This window comes from Notothenia rossii (assembly GCF_949606895.1).
Source record: "Notothenia rossii genome assembly, chromosome: 5".
Lineage (NCBI taxonomy): Eukaryota > Metazoa > Chordata > Actinopteri > Perciformes > Nototheniidae > Notothenia > Notothenia rossii.
Window position 1 is genome coordinate 10,705,409 of NC_136903.1, and position 25,106 is coordinate 10,730,514.

Below are 25,106 nucleotides of genomic sequence, written 5' to 3' on the forward strand. Positions count from 1 at the left end.
GTACTGTACATCCAGCCTGTAATCTGCAAGATTTATATCTCTTCCGACTCCTGTAATTAAAAGACTTACTAATAACTCACCTCATACATTTATAACATTTATAATCCCCACATATCAGGACACAACAAGAACTATTGAGATGTTAGCTTCAAACTGAAAACACGAGGTGGTTGCCATAGATACAGTCATCACTCATATTCCTCACAAACCAACTCCGCTTCAAGCTGCGCTCACTGTTTTTTCTTCAGCCAGATCTAAAGATCTCTCCGAGTGAACTTCAAGTGGCATATTTTAGGAAAGCGAAAAAAGGGGATATGACCAAAGAACAGGATTACTGTGGGTCACAAATCACAGTTTGTTTAGCTGTGAAGTTACTTAGCCAACTTATATAAGCTGAATCAAAGAAAGATGAATAAAAGAAGCCCGAACATCTTCTGTGAAAGTGAGCCAAGTCTGATGCACACCCAGGAAGTCCAGCTCATCCGCACTGTCGCGTTTCATCCATGCTGTCATGGACCCCGACAACCACAACACGTCGACCAGCAGTCTGAGGCCGGCTTTGGGGTCAACTCTCTGCCCGTGGCTCAGCGCAGCAGCACAAGTGTCTGGTAAGACCCGCTGGTCAGGCACCACGCCCTGCCAACAACCACCGTCTGACAGCTGCTGTTACCTCACTAACCTGCAGGCATGGGAAAATCCACAGAAAGCCATATAGGGACACGACAGGACAGGAGAGCCCTATCACTTTGACTCAACGTGGAGCAAGCAGCATTAAATGGCCCAAGTGATGAGAGGTGTAACTGCAGGTCGCAGGCCAGGAAACGTGCAGGAGTTAAAAATATATTTTACTGCTGCTGTTCCAAGACAGACCTAATAACACTTGCCATTGAGGTCTAATGTGTTTATGTATTTGTGGATTATATTTTATTGCAATTCGGCTCAATAAAAGAGAGAAATGTAAGGGTAGAAGTTTTCTTTGGATGGATGATATACACGTCCATATGCAGAAACCATGATACTCAAAATTAGAAACACATTCATTTTTCCTCTGCTTTCTGCCCAAGCCCGCTAATTGATACAACATATCCGAACACTGGTAAGGTGATCCTAAAATGAACATATGAAGCAACTACTCTTTTCAACCACATTTAATTTGATATGTGAATGGCTAATTCAAATCATCACTGGGCCAATTCAAAGTAAGGGATTGGTTTGAATGATCTATAAAACACTTTTTATTTTCTAATGTGAGAACATAAAGTTGATTTGTTGTGTTTACAGAACTCAAAGCAAAGGATCTGATTAACATCTTATAATGATTTGACTCTCTAATGAGATTAACAGCACATGTGGCACTTTATGACTTTTATAATCTCCCACCCACAGAAGTTAATTGGTTAAAAAAACAAGTTATTCACAGAATGGCTTTAAATAATGATTCCTATGAACTATAAAAAAGCATGAAGTGTTGGCTTCTAGTAAAACCTGCACACTGTTTCTTAGAAGCAATATTGAAATAAATCATGAAGTATTTCTGCATCCAAAAAAGATTACGTTGTTTTGTTGCCAGGGAGGTTCCAGCTAAACAAGTTGACACCTGGACTACCAATAAAATCATTGCTCATTGCTGATTGAAATCGACTGCATTACTCAAGCCTTGTTGGTACCTTAGGTAGGCTATGTGCAATCGCTGTAACATCAAACATAAAAGGATAGGAGTTCTTCAAAGATTGTAAGAAATGCATGCCCTTTGAAGGACACAAACAAAGTTTTGAAACACGATTTAAAGCTTTAGGTGCTGCTAGGCTAAGAGAGACAAAGCTAGGTTAGCTGTTTCCAGGCCTGATGCTATGCTAAGCTAACTGCTGGCTGTAGAGTGTATTTGATAGACAGACTTGACTGTGGTATCAATATTCTCATCCTTCTCTCACCAAGAAAGCAAATAAGTATATTTCCAGAATGTATGTTTCTGTCTATTGGTTTAACAGTTTGGTTGACTGAACAAATTGACAGGTCATTTGGAAAACTGCAGGTTTTCTCATAGACTGCAGGCTGGATCTCATCCCCAGATCTTCTGCTTGGTAACTCTAGCGGGGTATTAAGAAAAGGAGAGGAGCCTGGAAGAGGACTGTCAGTGCCAAAGCTTTGCCTTAAACAAAGACATGTGTTACCAAAGGGATGTCAGCCTGCCCGCTCCCCAGCACTGTGTAACTCAATATCCCCACATTCTCATCCACTGAGGGGGGTTCTTAGGAAGAAAGGGTTAAGTATGTTGATCAAAGGCTCAATGATGGACCAAAGGACTTCTCTAGATCATCAGTGTGACCTCGGTGCATCCATCAGCCATTAGGACGTCAGGACTGCGGCGAGGCAAGGCCCAGTTGGTGTGGAGGCAGTGGAGGGGGGAGGCGGGGGGTGCTGAGGGTCTCCAGTGCTGACGGGCCTGTGTGGTAGATGGGGAGCTGGTGGGGGGAAACGGGGCCCACAGAGACAAGAAAAAGAGGGGAAAAACTGGGAGGAGGGTTTGGCGGATTAAAGCCCCAACCAGCCTTTAACTTTTCCCAAACCACATGGAGCTGGTGTCCAATGCCCTACATATTCAAAGGCATGTACACTAGCCCACTTCCAGCCGGTGACACAGATGGAGACAGAAATATACAAGCGCTGGGCAACCAGTTTCTCTGATGTTGCTTTCCATGCGGTGCGCTCTGCTGACAGACCGAGTTAGCCATCAACCTTCCGAAGCGGGAGATGGACAAGTTCACTTACGTTAAGCAAACGTTGCCACCATGCTACTCATCATTACCTGCCACAGACGCTTAATATCAGGATTGCTTCTTGGGTTTGACACAGCTGAAAAAGCCATTAAAAGCCAGATAATTAGTTTGAACAACAGGGCTCAGTGTTTCTTGCAGCGCACTTAGCTACATGTTGAGTTGGAGCTGCTTGTGTGTTGTTCCGGTGACCTTCCATCCTCATGGAAAAGCAAAGGATTCAGCAGAACTTTCCATGTATATGACCCACATCATGGAATCTCTTCACCTCCACCACTGCTCTTTCCACGGGCTAGACAGGGAAGGATGATACACTGGCACTGAATCTCACTGGCACTGCTGTATTTTGGGGTTAGCTATTCCTGGACTATTCTCTGGACCCAACTCTTTAGTGTCGCCCTTTTAGTGGAGCAAAAGAGAAATGGTCTTGTTGCTGGAGCTACATGTTGTTGATTTACAGTAGCAAACTAACTAACTGTGCCTCTTAGTGAGCTACGAGATGAAGTGAAGTTGCTTGAGGTGAGCAAATTACTTCAAGACTGATTTTCGGAACTTGTTGACAACATTTGCGTGCTTTGTAAGTTAAGCAAAACATAAAAAATGCCAATATTTTCCAAATGGCAGCTGTGGAGTGTCAAGTTCTGTGGTCTCAGCTGTTCAGCATATTGATGTTGTTTTATCAGAGCAGATCATTTAAAGTAAAGCACTTGGAACCTCTCTGGGTTTCTATGGTTGGACTGAGTTAATTCTTTGCAATTTGGTAGATTCATTTTATTATTTGCACCATTGAAATGAAAGGAAAATTCAATTTGCTAAAAGGATGAATAATGGTTAAGTGAAATGAATTGCTAAGTCATTAAATGCTGCATCCTTGGAAATACTGTGCCTCTTTAATTTGAAAGCAACAGGCTACGGAAAAAATGTATTTCCAAGACATCATTTGCAATCATCGTAAAAATTGTAATTTGCTTTTTGTAGAGCGTTTGTCTTCTGCTTTGTCTCACAGTGGGTGAGGGGGGTGAAGTGCTAAGAAAAGGGCCTATAAGGGTCTTGTAGTTATCCCTAGGTGGAGTCCGCTTTTAGAACCCCGACCTCACTTCATGAAAACAAAACGTGTGGAGAAAAATAACCTCAAGGAGAAGCCGTGGCCTAGCCAACCACTGGACACTGAGCAGCACAAAAGCGCGTGTGGGCTGTCCTCGAACTCCCTCGGCCAAATGTCTCCACGTAAAAAAAAACCACTTCCCATAGGGATGTCCCACACAGGCAGGCGCAGACACATAGTAGTGGCATATGGACAGAAACATGAGGTGAGGCAAGCAGATAAATAAATGCTTAGTGCTCTTAAAATCCACAGTGTGAGCTTTACACACACGTGAACACGGACACAAATACAGCAGTGCCTGGGGTTAGACCCATCCCATCGCCTCAGACTGCTGATGCTGTCCTTAGCTGTGAGGCCTGAGGGCGTCACCGCATAAGTATTAACCTCGCTCATATTTTACAAGCACCGCTTACTGCCCCAGTCCAACATAAACAGGTGTGCACGCCAAATTGGGCGTCATTACTCCCCAGGCTAATGTCTTGTCTGCTTATATATAACTTACACTTGAAAAAATGTGGTTATTTACAATGCATGTGACAGACATTTTTGTCAGACAGAGAGAGAGAAGCTGCTCTTGTCTTTATGCAGTTGTTTTGTTAAGCAAAACTCTGTTGCATCTTCCCTCTTTTTTAAATAATCACCATGCACAGTCTTTGCTATTGAGTTTCACAGTTGATTTCAGTTTAGTTTATATTACTATGCAACTCATTCTGAAAAAGAAAACTAAATTAATTCTCTACTGTCTGTGCAAAAGAGTTAACTCTCTGTTCTGCAGAAACCCAGGCGCACATTATTTGGACAATATAGTTACACATAGATGGAGGCAGTCAGGTAGCGTTCAGAGTCCTCACAGTCTGGGGTCTTGACGATCCCCACTTTGCCTTGTGGTTTATGATGTCACACACGGCTCTGCCTTTGAATGGCCATGTGTTCCTCACCACTAATATCAAACAGATGATGAGAAACCTCCAAATGATGGTCTTTCACTAAGACAAGCAGTCAAAACAAAGTTAAAGGAACACAGAAAAACACCAAGAGATCACATGAAAAAAAAAGACCGTACGTTCTTAATTGTCTGCAGGCTCGGTTGTGGGCAGCGTTTAAGTTTTCAACAAAGAAGAAGAGCACACAATGCAGTTTAACTTTCTAAATGAGCCAACTGCTAAGAGATGTTTTCAGCACAGTAGTACTTCCATGTTTTGCCATGTTGTATCACCTTAACCAAAGCCTTCACATCCTGGAATAACAAACAAGACTTAAAGGATTGCCCTAGAATAATCCATCATCCCTGGGACTGTTAAACATCCCGTTTCTCAACTGAGGAGAAGTCTATAATTGAAGTGCGGCGTCTGGAAGACAACAATCCTTTTCTTCTCACTTGGTATCTGGCTAATCTCAAGCCCCAGCTCAGAAGACCTCTGACTCCTAATTTTTTTTATTTAATCTCTTCATTTGGGCAATTTATTTATTTGCCACCCTGGCTTCTCTTCCCCCACTCTCGCAGATGCGTCTTATCTCCGAGGGGGCCAAGCTTCTGATCTGAATGTCCTGTCTCACTTTGCCAAAGTTACAAATTACGAGAGGAGGCAGAATGTTGGAGCTAATTCAAAGGAATTTGGGAGGGCTTCTGTCACTTCACAAAACAGGGAAGAAAATTAAAAAAAAATTCTTGGCATAAAGCCATGAAACTCTCAACAATAAAACATCTAAACTAAAAGTTGTTTTATGTGACTTTGGCTGAGATCCATTTAATTACCGAGACAGCCAATATAAATTCTCTTTATAGCAGATAGTAAAAGGTTTTGTCAGCCAAATGAGGAAATCACTCTGCGGGATCAACCTGTTTTGTGCTACTTTATTGGCTCAAATCATTTTAGTTTAGTTCAGTTTTCTGTCTTTTCAATTAGTGTCAATGAATACGGACATCTCCACATCCTCTTTCGATTCAATTGAAGCTACCATGGTTTCCATAAGCTATCCAGACCCTGATTTGTCTTGCAAGTGAACTCTGAATAGCAGGATCATTACGACACATTTGCATAAAGTTAATAATGGCAGCCACATCCTTTTCAGTGATGTCAGTAATCTTGCGACTGTCTTTCCTCCAAACTGGGCCCTGAAATGGAAAAGATGGTGTGTTCCCCCCCCCCCCCAGCCTGTAGAATAAATCCCAATGAATTAATGATCCTGAAACTCAAACAATAGCTGCTTTAGAAAAAAGCACACACAGTAGACTCTATGTCATATTTTTAATGACAAAATGTTTGTCCGAAACAAATAGATTTATTTGACTCAGTCCAGGGCATAGTATGGGGAGCTTATGAGGTTCCGGTCCTCAGGGCTTCAGACAACTAACAAAACACATCTTACTTCTGCTCTGCTGCCCGCCTACAATGCTTTTCACATACAGGAGGACGAGTGGGAGCGTCCAGCAAATGAATGAAAAAGCATGGCTCTCTTTCACAGACGTATACATAGAAAGAGCCGGATGGAACCACTGACAGTAATCAGGTCCAAAATAGGTATATTCTCTTTTATTTTTTAGTTCTCCCTCCCTGCTTGAAAAAGTACACAACTAATCAGGATAGAGAAAATGCTTGATTAACTTTCATGAGTTGAGCTGAATCTGTTATACAATGTATATTACCATGCTCTGCACGTAGTCCCATAGTTGGTTCGACAGCTGCTCCTACTTATATAGTGTACCCACTCTTTCTGGAAAACCACTCACAATTAGCTCCTCTCCTAAATAACCACTCTTTTCACTTGCAGCTTCCGGCTACACATGCATCTCCTTGTTTCATCAAGCCATCCCATCCATCTCAAAAAGACCCTCACAAAAGAACTACACTCTAGTTTGTGTGTCTAAAAACAAGAGGCACACTGAGCCACTTCCTTTTCACATCAGGTCATTTGCATGAAGGCCCTCGTCCTTTAGTGACTCCGAACGGCTCTGCCAACGCAGAAAGCATGAGGAGAGACTCCAGTGTTGAGCCTCCATTACCCCGACCATGCAGCGTCCTCACTCAGTTTTCCTGAGTATTATGAATATAGCATCGTGCTTTAAGAATACACAGCTTATATTATCTGCTATTCCAACAACAGGAAATAAACATGAAGTGGGTTACTCCGGGTGTCACAGGTGGGTGAGACCACCCAAGTCAGACCACTCCAACTACCCCGGAGAAAACGACTTGATAAATAATCAAATTCTGCAGGATTACTTTGGATCTATTTTGTGGGGGATATTGGTTTTTCACATTCACTTTGGAAAAGAACCGTTTTCCATGATCCTTCTTGCTTTTTTCCCTTCTCTTTTTGTGTTTCTGATCACGTATCTGCTTGACACAGAAATGGAGAAGACGCTCCTTTCCATGGGAGAGATAATTGACTTCTGTTCCGTGCGTGCCACAATCAAGACGGAAGACCACAGCGCATTATGAAAATGTGCTGTGTACAAAACAACGTCAGCAAGTCAGCAAACTGCTTGATTTATTTATTTTTTGAATTTTAACGATTTATGCTTCCCTAATGCATTTGCCAGTGACTAAATTGAGCCTGGTTGGAATGCTTAAATAACAGACTTCTACATCAAAATTGAATTCAAACCTTGACACACACAATGACCAGATTTAATATGTTTTTCTGTCTTTATGGAAGGATAATTTATGAAAATAATAGCTTTGGATGGTTGTTAGAACAGTCAATATGGGCAAGCGAACACTGAGCGGAAACATTCTTGTACCAACATGCGCTGAACAATAAAATGAAAAATGTGGATTCCTTACTAAGCGTTCAGCGGTACACTTTCTTGTATGTGTCATAGTACAGATTATCAATACATTAAAGACACATCAGCTTTCTTTTTGCAGGCAATATATCAGAACAAGGCAACAGTATATGTTAGATATGTTATATTAATAAGTTACTGAGTAAATATGTAAATCTATATATATGACAATTGTGTTTGAGCCATTTGAGTAATGACCATACTGAAATAAAATAAGTTAAAGACCGATGAACATGCAAAATGCAAGACTAGCGCCTGTCGCTAAACCACTAAAATGTCTGGTAATTATTAATGTGCAAAGGTTATAAAACATATCCAAACCCATTAATCAAAAAATAACAACCAAGAGATAAACTGGCCTGTTTAGTCCATCAACCTCACATGACCTTGACAAATATGGTAATATAGATTCAAGTTGAATAGAAAAACATTAATTTGTCAACGAAACAAAAAGTCATTATAAACCACTAAACATACACAGCCTAAAGACTATGGTATATTTAGCATTGTTTAAACTGCATTTACTAAAGGAATCATGTGAAATATTGTGAAATCCATTTTGTACCTTCTTGTTGAGAGTTAGTTTAAAAGATTGATACCACTCTCATGTCTGTGTGTCAAGTTTGGAGCTAGTCACAAGACAATTAGCTTAGCTTAGCATTGTGAAAGAGCTACTGTAGCTTTCCCCAAATTCAACTGAATAATGATTTGTGGTTTTACAGGGAGTTATATTCTGTTAACATGCCTCAGAATACAACATCAAGGAGCGCCTTGTTATCACCAGAAACCAGCGGAGACACCCCACACAGGTACTGTTGTCTATCAGGAAATAATTAGAGCAGCTAGCTATTCTTTTTATTTATTGGTTTGGCCCCTCATTCCAATCCATTAAGATAACATTGTACTTTAAAGTTAATATCAATGATCAGGGAAGGAAGAGACATCACTGAAAAAGGAGGTTTTCCAAAGTCATTTCAAAGAGAGAGCAAAGGCAACCGTTGACTGCTTAAGCTTTGACCCACTGTACTTGCTGTAGTGTTGAAACCTACATTGTTGTATCACCATATTCCCAGATATAGAAGCATTTGGTGAGTATGAGCTAACTGATGGATATAGTCTCCAGAACTTTGAAAACAAATTGTAACAAAGTGGAATTATCCTTTAAGCAGAACAAATATGAGTGACAACCATCAGACCAAGCATTGTGTTAAGAGAACAAGTGGATACTTTTAACTATAAATGATCTTCCGGCAGCATAGCAGGCTCAACATCTTTGGGTTTTGATATCTCTGCTATAATATGCATGGGTGGGTTATTGTAATTAATTATCATTCAACTAATCACACTTTGAAATACACTTTCCGTATATCCCTTTAAGTTAAAGGTAGACTGGTTCAACTCCAACCAATATTTTATCAATAAACTGCCAAACTGAGTCAAATGGGAGTTTATTTAGTTCTCATGAGTCGTATCTGAGTAGAAAATATCAGTGCAGCACTCAACAACACATCCAGCAACATGTCAGCTTTGTGTTTAATAGATTGAGGAAGGATCTCTGCAGTTAAAGGAGTTTTCTTGCTATACTGTCTATCAACTGAAATTGCAAAAGCATCCAAATATATATTACTGCTTGGGGGGGGAAAGGACTATAAACAAAGTTTTCTACAGTAAAAAAGAACCAAGGTTTTTGAATGTGAAACACACTGTAATGACGTTTTTGTTGACAACACACCAGTAGCAATGAAACCTTTTTTCTTTCTTTTTTTTAAAAGAAAATATAAAGTGTTTTAGGGATTGGGGGGTCATTTTCTAATAGACACACATTTTCATTTTCAGTTTCTAAAAAGTATTTTTCTTTAAACTTAGTACAAAAAAAGACATCTCTACCCGTTAGTGCTTCGTTTTAAGATACTATAACATAAATAAACAATTTATTTTCAGTGTTCAGAACAGACAGTTCCAGTGTGACTGGAAAACTAACATACTCCACCATATTCCAGTTGGCAGCAGAGGGTTTAACAGAGTTCTCCACTCAGATTTTGGCGCACCCCAACGCACCATACTTACAAAATGTTCTTCATGTCTACAAAACCTCCAACATAAGCCCCAGCCAATTTGGGGGGTTCATTCGTGTCAAGATTCACTTTTTTTTGAAAATAAGACAAAACCCTTAAAAGTTTTCAATCAAGGACTTGACGAATCTGTTCCAGTCACCCCGCATCAGCTGCTGTCATTTTGATCAACTCCTAGGTTACTTTGTTTCCTCTCCGAGTCTCCTATGAATTTAACAATTACAAATCCCAGAGTTCACACCGGCCTCATTCATTACCTGTAGTCCCAACTTCACTGTGGATACATCAGTACATGAGCACAATCTCTATGCAACAGTAAAGTTCTGGGGTATTACCTACGGATATTTAGCATTTACTTTCTGAAAAGAAATAAGATAGTTTCTGCTGTGCAAAACGATGCCATGAAGAGCTGGTAGTGTAAATTCCATTCCTTTATTTCAAAATCTCTCACTGGTCCACGTCACACTTTTATCTCGCTCGTTCGAGTCTTCCTCATTCAGCTTGTCCTTGGCGCCTCGCTTCCTGGCACTGAGTTCCTTGCGTCCTTATTTGCAGGTAAACACCTCCGTCCTCTCACTGCACGTGTTGCACTTGACAAAGCAGCACCATTGGAACTTACAGTTGCACTGCCACACTTTGGTGTACTGGTGTGTATTGTAGCCCCGCCCACAGCACATGAGGTCGCAGCCGTCTGTATGTGGCGAGGTACGGTTGCACAGACGCCCCTGGGTGCCCACGCTCCCCGTGGCTGTGTCCTCCTCGCAGTAGTTGGGCGACCTCTCGATGTAGACGAGGTCTGTCTCCATGGGCTTGCGGTAGCCCTGAGTCTGCTTCACCTTGAGGTGGGTGGGTTGGCGCAGTCGGCTAGCCCGGACCACCTCCACGTGCACGGCTTCATTGTACTTGTCCTTGAGTAGGTAGCCAATCTCTCGGAACTTGGGAAGGGTAGTCCAACACGTTTTGGTGGTGCAGGAGCCCGAGACGCCGTGGCACTTGCACTCTAGCTTCATCCTTTCTTCTAGTACCTGGAGAGAAATAGAAGAAACCAAACATTTGTAAAACTGCAGCAAATATGGACATGAAATTGGACTCCAAACTTGTTTGAAAAAGAACATTTAAAAGAAATGTGTCTTTACAAAAACAATGTCCTTGGTGCTCAGTTCACAGGTTTGTTCAGACAAGGTAGGCTAGATTGGGAATATTGGAACCATAACTGGAGCTTCTGAGGCTTTCCCCCTGTTCGCGTCTAGTTCCTGGTGCCATTAGAATCATAGCTAGATTATAGACACATCGATGTAAGTCAATCGCATCCGTTTATTCTCTCTCCATAAACATCGCCAGATACTGGTGTAGCCAGTTACTCACATTTGTGGATTTGTTGATTGGTTCTAAGGTGTTACAAATTGAACCAAAAAGTCACAAATTGAATGTGGCCCACACACACACAGGTTGACAGGAAAATGTGTAAATATCATGTTAACTATTACATGTGTATGTAGAATAAATTACATCTCAACATGGTAAGTAATGCATATTTACAAATTACTAAGTATTTTCTTGGATATGACTTTACAAACACAAACACAAAAAGTTGTTTATGGATAGCTAAATAATTGTGGTACACATATGAAGTCGTCTGTGGGTTACGTTTATTAAAATCAATAAAAACTTCCATCAGATGCTTATCAGGTTTTTGTGTGATACAACTGTGTGCCAATGGGGCATTGCTTATCTGCAACCATTATTTGACTAAGTGGTGATTGTGCTGGCAGCACATACTGTTAATTCATTTATGCCAAAGGTACTTAAATCAAATCAAAATTTGGCTTGAGGTCAGAGCGAGACATATCTCTAAGAAGTAGGCAAATCCAAGCGTATCTGAATCCTCTGCCATGGATGACTTGCAGTTTCTTGCCCCGAGGGAGGGAAAATTGCACACACTTGTAATATTCCATCCTGTAATTTTGTCTACCTTCCATAAGCCACATCAAAGACAGAGAAGAATAAACATGGCTCTTGTAAAACTATCAATCATCTTGGATAATTTGAATCTAGATGATTTAGTCAATAATTGTTGCACAAAACAAACTCAATCAATTGTTTACAGCTGGACGAGAAACTTGGGGTTTATTTGACCGCTTCAACAATGTGATGAATAGAAGAAGGCAATGTCGCCACATGCATGAAAGTGGATCACAGTTACAGATTCAGATGCTTTTAGTCAAAGAGTCATTTTAAATGCAATAATGTCAACATTTTTTAGGTTATTCCCTTACTCAGACTTGGACTTAATTTCTCTTTGAGGTTATTTCCAACATATGGTGCACAGGGCAGAATGTCTTCTCTTCGAGGCCTAATCCTGCGGCATATGGGAAATATTGTGCGCTGTCGTCAGTGTTTAAGTGTCAATCCTTTGCCCGATGGGAAAGTCAAAGACCTACTCCAAATCAAAAATGTACCCTCTTCATTTTCTGCAGAACTCTGCTTAAAGGCAAAGGAAATGAGGAAAGAGGTAGTGGAGTTGGAACGGGTCATATGAACACGTCTCTAGTAGTCCTGACATGACTCTTTTACCCAAATCAGGACTCCCCCCACTTGCTTGAACGAAGTGTTTGTCTTTGTTGTATAAGACGTAAGTTTGGTTGGCAGGGCATTTTTCCAGTGCAGCTTTTTCCTGGCACGTCGCCTCGCCAGAAGCACAACTCATCATTTATATCAGACACTTACGAAATGTACACATGAGTTGTTCAATATCTATGTCTGTCTTGTCTGCGGACACATGTGGTCACATGTTCCCGATTTTAGGCCATTTGATTGAAAAAACATGAGCTCCCCCGACTGCAGTACATAAAAGCCGGGGTCAGCTGTCAATCACGCCTTGCATGTTGATTCAGAATGAGGATTTCCAAAAATGTACAGCGCAAAAACCACAAGGAATGCCTAACATAAGGAGTCATGACGGATGCATGGAAACATTTACTTAAGCCTCTGATCGGTCACTAATTAGTCCAATATGACCAGATTCCCATCTGAAGATCACTCGTCAAACACATGTCGCCGGTGCAAGATGAAAGAGATCTGGTGATTCACTGGGTGTTCTCTTACATTCCGGCTAGTCACAGAATTTATTTGCAATAATGGTTTCTGTTTCCACAATGCTTGTTATCAGTGATTACAAAACACAATCTCAGCTGGATCACATTGGCTGAACCAATTCCTTCCTCATCAGGATCACTTGTATCAGCTTTTTTTCTTTTTGACTCTTTCTCGATACAAATGTCGATGCCACCTGCTGTCAAATGAACAGAAATGACATGCAGTGGACATGGAACGCAATCACAATCAATACAACTACACCAAAACCATTCTTCACAGTAAAGATATCACAGCAGAATGGGAAGTGCTGGATATACAGTATGTGTCTGTTGGCCAAATGTGATGCCGATCTGTCGAGGTCTAGACTACATGCAAATCCCAGTCTGAACTCCAGTCCAAAGCCCGGTGGTAATCCACCAGAAGCTGTTTGGTATCTGCCAAGAACGTGAGAAAAACACTAACTTATGCACTTCTTTTAACAGAAAGCAATAATGAGGAGATGCTAAATGCATATGCGAATCACATTTATGGACTTTATGAGCTCAGACCTCTGCATCCCTAATAACCTCCTCCAGTCCAAGAAAGATTTCGGCTTTATACTGTCTCAGCAAAGAGGAAATCGGACTTTTACACATCCTCTTAGACTCTGAGTTTCCGAGCCCCAGAGTCAGAATAGCAACAGTGCCAACTCCAACCCTGAGTGTCCAGCATGCCAGCACCCTGGCATGTAGCACAGACCCTATCAGTCTGCTGTGTTAACACCGGCATTGTCGGCCTGCTTTCACACCCTGAATAGACGCAGTCAAATGGCAGTGACATGTTTTGGTACTGTGCAGAGAACTGCAATAATATCCTGTTCCTGACTTTACACTTCATAATTCCATGAAAGGAAAAAGGGGATGGCAGCTTTCCATCTGGCAACAGTTGCCCAGGCCCCATTTTCCCAGTGGACACGATAAAGCCCAAGTTATTAATTCGATCCATTTGTCAACATAACATCATCTTTTATCTTTTATTTACCTCTCACACTTTCTCTTTTTTCCTCCCTTCATGACTGTTCTGGGATGACTAATAGAAAACAAACAAGTCCATGAAGATGTTTGCACTCGCCCAGAAATAAAAGACGCCCTCTTAGAAGGAAAGATATGTCAATAATTGGCTGAAGCAAAGCAAGCTGCTGAACTGGGTGATCCACCAGACAGCAGATTATTCAATCCCAGTCCTTTGTCACATGACTGTGACTTTTAGCTCTTTATCTGGGAATGTTTGCTCTTCTGCAAAGGAACATACAGTCCAGGCATGTATGCATCTATGTTTGAAATCATGCACGTTTTTTCAAGAATTGACTCATAAAATGTTTTGTGTCTATGAAGGAAGAGTTGTTCACCTCATCAAGTACTCATGTACAGGATAATTATTTTACATCTTGGATCTCATTTCCGTATTTCTAGCCATCATTTCTATCACTCAATAAAAGATTACACTAGCCAAAGTAATTGATGAGATCTGGGAGTCCAGCAACAAACTAAGTGGAGAAAGTTAAACCATCTTCCAAGTCCAACCTGTAACATCTGGATTTTTTTATGAAAACAAGATGGAGCTCGCCTTAAATGCTAATAAAAGGGATGCACGGGAAATCTGCAAAAGTACATGAAAGTCTGAAAGTACACTTTGATGGTCTACCTGCATGTGCCATCCGACCTCTGCAGCTCATCCAGAATGCAGCGGCTCGTCTGGTCTTCTACCTTCCTAAATTCTCCCACACCACACCGCTCCTCCGCTCCCTTCACTGGCTTCCAGTAACTGCTAGAATCCACTTCAAGACACTGGTACTTGCGTACCATGCTGTGAATGGATCTGGCCCTTCCTACATCCAGGACATGGTTAAACCGTACACCCCAGCACGTGCACTCCGCTCTGCATCAGCCAAACAGCTCGCTGCACCCGCACTGCGAGGGGGACCCAAGTTCCCATCAGCAAAAACACGTCAGTTTGCTATCCTGGCTCCAAAATGGTGGAATGAGCTCCCCATTGAAATCAGGACAGCAGAAAGCTAACACATCTTCCGGCACGGACTGAAAACTCATCTCTTTCGACTCCACTTCGAGCGATATCATTACTAACAAAGAACTGCTAACAGAGCACTTACATACTAATAAAGGGCTGGCTTATCTAAAGCCAGTTGAGTAGCACTTGAAATGTTTGGCTCTATGAAACCTGATGTACTTATATGATTCTGTTTTCTTCTAGTTTGTATCTTCTTGGTTGAATGCACTTATTGTAAGTCACTTTGGATAAAAGCGTCAGCTAAATGCAATATAATTTAATGCAATGATGGAAGGTTTTAACTGAAAGCGAAATAACTTTAATTTGTTTGCCCTTTCTGACAACAATCTGATCTAACCACATTGCTGGATTTCAGCAGTCACCTTCACATTTGATCCAAATTAAATAATTCATTAGAAATACCCTTTAAAATGGTTCATTATTCTTAAAAGATTTACATAAGTTGCTCAATTTCCAAATATCCACATGTTTGTATTAAAAGGGTTTTGCTGTTGCTTACTTTTGAATAACATCTGGGATTACCAAAAACCTCTTTACCTTTCTCCCTGCTTCATTGTTATGCAAGTTCATCAGGCGGCGCGGCGTCTTTTTAATCTCGCGGGCATCCACGAAGCGGCGAGAGAACTCGATCCCGTACTTGATGTCGGCTGAGCAGCCGCCCCACTTCCAGCCTTCCTCCTGGTTGTTGTAGCCCTGCTTCTCCCGGTCGCAGCCGCACTGGCTCAGGTTGCCCTGGCTACAGGCTGCTGTGATGGCGTGGGCCACCCCCGCCGCTGTGATGGCGTAGGTGAACGCTGCTTCCCGACTGCCTGAAAGAGGACGAAAAGGACTTAATTTAAGGAATACTGGAATGAAATAAGATAGAAGCAATAAGCAGATCATGAAAAATGCCACAATTAAGCTTTTGAATCAGCCCTTTTTCATCTGCACTGTCCCCTTTTGCTAATTCCTAACACACATGTAAACATATCACAGCTATCCATCCTACGTGGTTCTGTGAACTTTAAACCCAGAAATATTTTGTACATCACATTCAAAAAGCTTCCAAAGATGTTTAAGTAAGAATTTTAGCATGTTTTAATAATATTGTAAACATAAAAGTCATGTTTAATGTTGACCACGCTCAACTTCAGTACAGCAACGCAGCACTCCAGTCACATTATGAGTTGCAGCAGAAAATGTTGACCTTGATAAACCGCACAGAAACTTCAAGTCTACTCCATCCTCTAGATAAGCTACCAACGTCTCTTTCCCTCTCCCAAACAGCCTTCCTCCTGCACCTTGGTGGAAATGTGGTCACATTTCCGACCACAAAGTCCTTGGGCCCAGCCTGCAAGAGTGCAGTGTTGGAATTCCAACGTGGGGAGAGCTGGTCTAGGTGCTGTCCAAAGTGCTGAATTCCTCCACAGGAGCACCTTGTACTGCTGCCCACACTGCGAACAGCTGGGGGCTGCAGGTCTGACTGCAGGTCTGACTGCAGGTCTAACTGCAGGTCTAACTGCAGGTCTGACTGCCTCGTGCACACTGCTCACTGATGAGAAGGGAGACTATCTGAGGGGCAAGAGCCACAACCAAGACTGCACACGATAAGATCAAGAGCTAAACCTAAACTGGAGATTTAATTTGACCTGTGTTGTGTGTTATTCCTAAGAACTGCCGTGTGGAAATCTCATCTGATTATGGGATGATTAAGTCAAATATGAGTTCGAAAAATGTATTCTGCTTTGGCTTATGAAACCGGTTAAAATGCAAAATTCACAATGCATAACATCAGGCAAAAATATGATGTCTATGCTTCTACTTTTAATAAGCACATGTTGGATGGACGTTTGAATGATTAAGTCCTTCGGAAGCGAGGATAATTGATTATTTGTTTTGTTTAGTGAAAACAGCAGAACTCAATGTGATGTCTTCAAAAAAAAATTATTATATAATGCTGCAAATTCTCATAATTGTATGAAGGTGGAACCAGCAAATGTTTCACTGACCTAAAAGATGACCTCGCTTTCCAAAATCATTGTTGATATTCTTTCTGTTGATCAACCTTATTTTTCACCACTAGGAGAAACCACGTTTTTCTCAAAGAATCATGTAATCGAATAAAAGTCCTTTGGAATAATAATGATGGATTTAAGATAAAAAGGAAGATAAAGGACAATGGTACACATTTAGCCAAAAGGTCGATGTACCCACGCCATTCCACTATTTTCTCTTTCTAAATACCTCAGAGTCCTCTATACTCTCCTGATGGCTGCAGAGGCCTGCCTCCCCTGGTCTAAAACAGACTGTGGGCTATTACAACCTCAGTCTTCCTTCAACTGGCAGTAATCTGGAAGCGGCCGAGCAGCAGAAACAAGGCTAACCGCAGAGCAGAGAGGAATGTCTTTTGATGTATGTTGTGTAATGTACTCTGTTGGAATTATTTGGATCTCTAGGTAAAATGCATTTTTCTGCACTTCAGACAACCAAAAGCTCCTTGATGATTTATCATTTCCTCAATGGCTTTCACAGAAACAGCCAAGAAGCTTGTCAGAACAGTTTGGCAAACAAACTCCACTTTATTACGTCAGATCCAAACAGTAACTCCAGTGTTCTGGACATTATAATGTCACTGCACGCTGCAGACGAGTTGGGTGTGAAAAGCAAAGGATATTTCATTCAAACCTTATTCGATAAGTTGTTTGTAATTCTAGTAGCATCTAGTAGGACAAACTGTCATACAATGTGATGAATTATGATGAGTTGTGCCTGATTATAAAACCAAATTAAATCATATTCCACTGTATTGAACTATTTGGCTGTAACATGCTAAAACATGTCCTGTGAGACATATTTACATTTTTAAATTAATGGAGTAAAACAAATATACAAAACGTTCTGCGTGCATAAGGGAGCTGCAAAACATTCAGTACCTACAATAAATAAACCGTCAGAAACTGCAGGCGCACCCACATTCGTGTCCACCAAAAACCAAAATAATATCCCAAAATGAGCAAATGGAGGAAATGTTTACATCTGCAGCAGCTAAGTACATCAATAAAGTGGAAATTATAAGGAAATAAAACACAAAAATGCCTCAGCATGGCCTGCGTAATTTTCCCTGACCAAATAAACTTTTAACAATTTTATAAAGTTACTAGGCGTAAAATCTTTGCTTATTTTAACTAAGTTAATGGGCCCAGACAGTGCGGTCAGATAGAGCCAAGGCTGCTAGCATTAGCTGGAGTCTTGCCTTGGCATGACTGCTTCGCATTAAGCAGAATAGTCAAATGTACTTATCTGTTCTGGTTTATATTTGCCTATTGCCTAATTTTATTGCTCTTTTTGCACTACATATTCCGTGCCTAAGTGCAGCTTTTATATTTCATTTCCTCTTCTTTCTTCCAAGGGATTTTTTTTGCACCTCTTATTCTAGTCCATTTTGTGAACTCTCACAGACGTTTTCACCCAAAGCCACTGTTAATTTCCTATCTTGGCACTGGTGCTGCAGAGCTAATACCACGGCCACAGGTTTGCCTGGTGGGGACTGACTCACAACCACTTGCTCCTTTGGTTAGCAGCAGAGCTGTGCCCCACCAGCTTGTGGTAACAATCTGCTGCCCCCACCTCACACACATGCACAGATGGAGGCGCGCAACCATAATGTAAATGCATTCACAAGCATTCATATGCACGGAAATCCTCAGTGACCGGCCACATAATAAAAATACACAACACGCTCACACCGCCCTCCACCCTCACACACATGCACTGTTAAAAACACATTTCCACAAACAGAGCGTCACTGTAATGTTTAAAACAGGATAAAGGCAGTTTCCAGAGAAAGGGTGGTTCCCTGAGCCGTAGATGCTCGCCCATTTCTGGGCCCATTGAGTTGTGCTGCTCATGGGGAAAATGATGATGACGGGGCTTGTACTGGTTGTCACCCCCTGGTGGGTCTGGCAATGCCGAGGCTCTGCATGGCCATAATGAAAGCCAATTACACAAGCCATGGAACTGTGCGATCAAGACCCTCTTTTTTCATTGTGCAATGAACCAAAGAACATCGGAAATCAGATGTTTGCTGTGTAAATACATCCTTGTGAATGGAGCATTCAATCTGCCTCTTGCCTATTCAATCACATTATGTATGACGAATCTTAATATTAAAAACATATAAACTACAATCAAAACTTTCCCTCCAGACAAATGCAGAGTTATGCTTGAACTCTAGTCAAACTATTTCAGGGCTCAAAGGTTGTTCACTGAACAAAACAAATTCATAAATATTACCACAGCAAGGAAACAATGCTCTGTTGTCTTGTGTCGGATGTAGTGCGTGCAGCATCGTTTTACACCCGTGCCCTCAGGAAAAAGGCCCTGCTTTGCTTAACAGCCGTGTGGTTGATGAAAAGCGGAGGAGAAAAAGCACCCATCACAGCCGCTGAAAGCCCAGCAGAGCCTGGCCCCAGAGTCCTGAAACCCCTCCAGGAGGAACCACCCTGGGATAGCCTTGCTAGCTGCCAGTGGAAAATTGGAGTGACCAAAAAAACCTCAATGAACTTGGAAACATCCAGAGGAGAAGAATGGAGGAATATTAAACCAGATGTCTAATGGAGTTTAGTGGCAAGTGTCTGCTACACTATCCAAGAAAGTAGGGAGGAAGAAGATCAGTCCAGCTACACTTAAAACAGGTACAAGCCTTAAAAAACAAGCAACTGACTAAAACCAGAGATTTAATGAAAGCTACTGGCTCAGAATGCCTTGGCCTTCACATCGACTGACCAAACCACTTTGGACCCTTGGCTGAAACTGGGACACAAAAAGAAATCTCTGCATGTAGTGGCTTGCCGCTAAAATGGCAATCTGTGTTTATAGCCGGAGGCAAGCACACCGCTAGACGATTAACATGACACAGCATGGAGATTTACAACCGATGATACTTTACGGGCAGTGCTGGGTTAGCAAAGGCTAGCTGATGTAGTAACACTGCTGCTGAACCTCAACAGGACATGGTTAGGCTACAGTATGTTGCTGACAAGAGAGAAAAGGGCAAATATATATTGTAGGGACTTAAACACAAGGCTACAGGCCACTGCTCTATCCAAAAAATAAACCCAAAGTTTTGTTGTGTCTTTTTTCTAGATGGTGAAACGACAAATGTACACCATCTAGAAAATCTATTTTGTATTTTTTAGTTACTATGATGACCAAACTCACCTGTTTAGAGAAGCTATTGTATATCTATTGCTTGTTCAGCATTATTTTAATGTTGTATGCTAATGTTTAGCATCTGACACTGCAAAAGCTGCTGATAGCCAGATTCAAATTCTTTGTTTGTGTCAGTATACTAAGCCACAAGAAGCACTGAGGAGAGCTGATGATTTACAATTCAGCACAGATACAACTTTATTTTTGGCAAAGGTGAGGGGGACCGGATACAGTAAGAGAGGAGGAGAAGAAATTCAGCTGATGAAAAGGGCTCGAGAGAAGTAGTTTAGGCTGGAATACTGGTGGTGGTCTTGCCAAGCAACAGGAACACACACACACACACACACACACACACACACACACACACACACACACACACACACACACACACACACACACACACACACACACACACACACACACACACACACACACACACACACACACACACACACACACACACACACACACACACACACACACACACACACACACACACACACACACACACACACACACACACACACAGAGAGAAGCAGAGCCCAGCAGTGCAGTTGAATGGCCCTCTCCACACAAGCCAAGCCTGTTGGTGGAGCAGTGAAGGGGAAAGCTTTTTAAAGGCCCCCTCATCCCGGACATGCACTCACACCCCGGGGACAGTGGAGGGTTGGATTGCATATGAAATGACATCTCAAAAACTCAACGATACACTGAAGTTTCAGAGCTTCATATCCATTAAGCACAAAGACATCCTGTCACAGGCAAATGGCACTACAGTGAACAAAGGGAAAAGTGTCACCTGCTGGTGGCTGGAGGTCTTTACACTTGTGCTGATGTTGACTGAAGTAAAAAAAAAAGAACAGTACAGGGAATTTTTTCTTGCAGAGGACACAGCAGCAAAAAATTCCCCAAACTCACCACCACTCGGCCCCAATTACCCATTTTCAAGGTGGATAGAGAGATAGTTTTCTGGAGCTTCACTGACTTCAAACTAACTTCTTCTGGCTACTCTTTCTGCCTTGCTGCACTTCCACTTTCCTGATGAAGTGAAAACCCTAAAGCCAAGGAAGTCACCACTCTTAAAAAAAAATAAAAAAAAAATATATAGAGCAAGATAAATGCTTAATACGAAGAAAAAAACGTCAGCAAAAATGGAATCAAATAAAAATCTGAGATACGTCGAGGCGTTTCGTAGCACTAATTGTACATATAACTTCTTGAAAACTATTCAAAAAAATATGTTTCCACACTGTACATATATAATAGTTATGACACCCAAAACACTGAAAAACAAGTTCTAACCAATGCCTTGACGGCGCTGGAACAGTGTCTCCAGGGCCCCATGGTAGGGGAAGAAACTTGGAGGAAAACCCCTTGCTTTGTATACCAATCACTGAACTGACTAATGCGTACTCTACTACTGTTTTCCGTTCCGCTTTATGTACCGTTGCTATGAACATATGCTCCCAGCAAATTATAGAAAAAGTTTGTGGTCTGTGAGGTTTGCAGCTTGAGGAATTAGCACAGTCTTGTTCCTGTACAATAAAATAATATTGTTTTACCAGAACTAGGCTCCACATTCTCAGTGTACTCACATCATGGAGCTGGGGAAGTGACACGCTTTGGCACAGCCGCTTACTGTAGGGTCCCGAGTTTGATTCATATAATAAGGAGGGCTTTGAGCTGTAAAGCTAAAACAATTATGAGGGTATTTAACGTTGCCGGTATTAAATGCTGAGAATGTAAGTAAGCTGCCTCCCAGGCATAGAAAATTGGGCTAACATCTCAAAAGCATCCTTTTTTCTTCCCTGATCTCCCTGAGGTGGAGATAAAGCTTTTCCACTGAATACCGAGACTTGCTAAAACAGGCACAAATCTGCTTCCCCCTCTTTCATCCTAATAATGAGAACGAATCAGGACCTCACCTGCTCAGATCTAGAAATGTAGGCCTGTATGTGTTCCCAACACGGTAATCACCAAGTTCATTTGAGGACAGAGTTGAGGATTTTCCTCAATTTCAATCCCATTTGACTTTGTTTCATCTTCAATGGAAACACATTTACCGAGATATATATCAATCCCACATCACATCATTGTAGACATCATTATCCTCATCACTATAATCAGCGAGTCAAATATGCCACTGATGACATGTTTCCTTTCTCATTACAACAGAAACCTCCAGACCTAACATTTCCATATTCACTGATGTTCATCAAACCCTCAAATAAAGCCCAGGTCTCTTCACATCCTCTTCCTCCTACCAGTGTCTCTTTGCCTCAAACCCACTAGCTCTCGCTCTCCCCTAAGTGGGCCAGTAGCGGTGTGATTGTTGGCACATGTAAATGTCCAGTGGCGGCCTGCGTGTAGAGAATACAGTGATCGGCCTGGGATTGTGTGGAACAAAGCGCGCTGTGAGATTACAGTTGATCCTCTCGCATCCTGTTTCCTCCTGCGTCTAGCGGCCCTGGCAGACACAGACAGACGCAGATCCCACCGATAACGCCCGCGGGGAGCGGAGGGGCCGACGACTCACACATATACAAGCGAAGGGGCCCGAGGGCCAGGGTCCACAGCGTTCCCCGGGGCCACGTCAGCAGACAGACAGTGGGTGGGCAGGAGAGAGAGCGGGGTGAGGGAAAGGAGAGGGTCCCCGGCTCCCGACACACCCACACAGTCTGAGACAGAGACAGAGCTGATGAATGAACAAGGGGCCTGGCCGTGATAGCGTTGTTTGGACGCGTAGGACGAGAGGACCCACCCTAGATACAGACGCATGTTGTGGGCAGGGGATGTGAGGCGAGAAATTGGGAGAGATGACCTTTACCAAGCCGTGATGACCACAGCCCACACACTGTAGAACAACAGCCCATCAGACTCCCCTATCTGATAAAAGTGAGGGGAAACATCCTACACACTGGAACACACACACATGTATACGACTGCTCTGTTTTCTCTGGACTCATATGGAGGAGGGCAGAGAGGATTACGGCTACCCACATGATGATGGGCTGAAAAATAGGCCTTTTATCCACCACCGTTCCACCATAACACAATGCACGCATCGTTTCCACGCTGTTATCCGCACAGCATCAAGCACTTGGCTGCCTGGAAGTGAATCTTCAGTTTTGCTGGGAGCTGCGCACTTCGATGCATCGGAGATATTTGATATTTTTCCGCGATAGCAGCCACAGTAAAGCATTTTTTATGATAACGATGACATGTTTTTATCTTTTTTACAGCATAACAGAATCGTGTGAATGATTACATATCTGAGCGGATAACCACAATGTGCCCAAAGGCTGTACAACCAACACGAAACTAATCCCACAAAGGGAAAAAACCTCTGCGGCAGTGAGATGATTGATGGTTCTTTAGGGGAGTTCACCAGTGTCAAAGTACCCAATTGTGTGCTGTGAAAAAAAAAGCCAGTTTTGAAGAATGAGTTTTTGACTCTTTAGTACACGAAGCGTAGGTATAGCCAACTCACTAAGCTCATATGTCAAACGGGATAACATTGTAGTTCTCTCATGAAGAATGTAACTCCCTCATGGAGATAGCCTTTAAAATATGAGAAGGAAAGACATTTTTTTTTTAAAGATTTATTCTTTGTCCTTCAAGGTATTTGAATAAGAACCAGGTTGACAGTGTTTGTGGATTCAGTTTCATTATTCGACTGACTTATTTGCTTTCAAGGAAAGAATGTTTATCCTGTAGTTGATATTGAACTTCAATGCCTGTTTTTGAGACCGAATCACATAATTTAAGAGGAGTTTGTTGAAAAGTTCAGCTGGTCGAAATTAATATTTCAACTTGCATTTCCTTTGACTTCTGTCAGAACGAGGAAACAAAGCAGGAATGGAACCGCATGGTCATTTGAATAGATTTTCTTGTCCGTTCATTATTAGCCTTAGGTTGGACTGTGATGTTGTACTTGCATTCTGCGGGGATACGATTTCACCACAAATGACCATCGACTGATTCCGAGAAGGGGAAGGATCTCCGCCAATGCACTTATAATCTGCAAGTATGTTGTTGTCCTTAAACCTTATAGTGCAGCGTATGAGAGGAGAAATGTTGAATAAATAAATGTATGGCTATTTTAGGCCACATTATAGTATTGATTGACTACGACTGGCACCGTAGTTTATTTATACTCCATCTGATTCTATGTATCGGATAACTGAGAGTTGTTCTTGCCCATGAAATCTGCTCTGAGGCCGTCTTCTGTACAACGAACAAATCCTCATACCTAAACCTAAATAAAAAAAGACAGAGTAGGTCGTCTGTCAATGACTCAGGCCCTTGTGATCAAATGGTAGCAGTTCTAACTGTGGTTAACCTTGTGAATAGAAAACCCTTATTACTTGGTTCTTGTGTTTTTAGGGGATAACAATCTGCATTAGTTTAAATAAAGAAAAGTTAAATACAAGTTAAATCATCAGTAATGGACAACACAATGATTATTAAATTAGAGACAAAGGCGCCATCAATCTTTTTGACTTTAGAAAGTAAAGTAAAAAAGATCTTTAACAAACGCAGCTTTTTTTTTAAAAGGGCATAGAGTGTAAACCAAAAATCCAATAACTTCTATCAACCACATCCTCTTTGTACTTGTCCTCCTCCACTAAACAGAGTACCCACCTCAGCCCTGAGTTATGTCTGGCTCTATCTGTGTGTGAGTGACCTTTCCCCTCCTCTCTCAGGGCGCTCTGCTCGGAGCGGTCCTACATCTCCAGCTCCCGATCAAGTACGTGCCTGTCCGGGAGTTCTTTCCACACAAGTGGTTTTCAATGAACCTGCTGACTTAAACATCCTTTATCTGACTTGACGCTGGTTTGGCCCCTGCAGCCCTGGCAGGTGGATCGCCCCCTGCCTTCACCACACTCTGTGCTTCCACGGGGAGATGGGTAAACAGGGGAGGGAGGGAGGGAGGGACTGGCGGTGGATACTATAAAGCAGGATGGGAAAATACAGACACGAACACACCCTCTACTTTCCTACCTTCTGCC

At 42.0% G+C, this 25,106-nt stretch overlaps 1 protein-coding gene across 5 annotated transcripts in view; it reads right to left on the reverse strand.

Moving 5' to 3' along the window:
* Positions 1-9,100: 9,100 nt before the first annotated feature.
* wnt7bb (wingless-type MMTV integration site family, member 7Bb) overlaps positions 9,101-25,106 on the reverse strand; it is a 43,553-nt gene continuing 27,547 nt past the window's right edge. For all 5 annotated transcript variants that reach the window (XM_079680273.1, XM_079680272.1, XM_079680271.1 and 2 more), the window contains 2 exons: positions 15,442-15,713; positions 9,101-10,766 (listed from right to left, as the gene is read on the reverse strand). In XM_079680273.1, the coding sequence (XP_079536399.1) occupies positions 10,287-10,766; positions 15,442-15,713 (752 nt within the window). In that variant the 3' untranslated portion in view covers positions 9,101-10,286. The remainder of the gene's footprint in view (positions 10,767-15,441; positions 15,714-25,106) is intronic.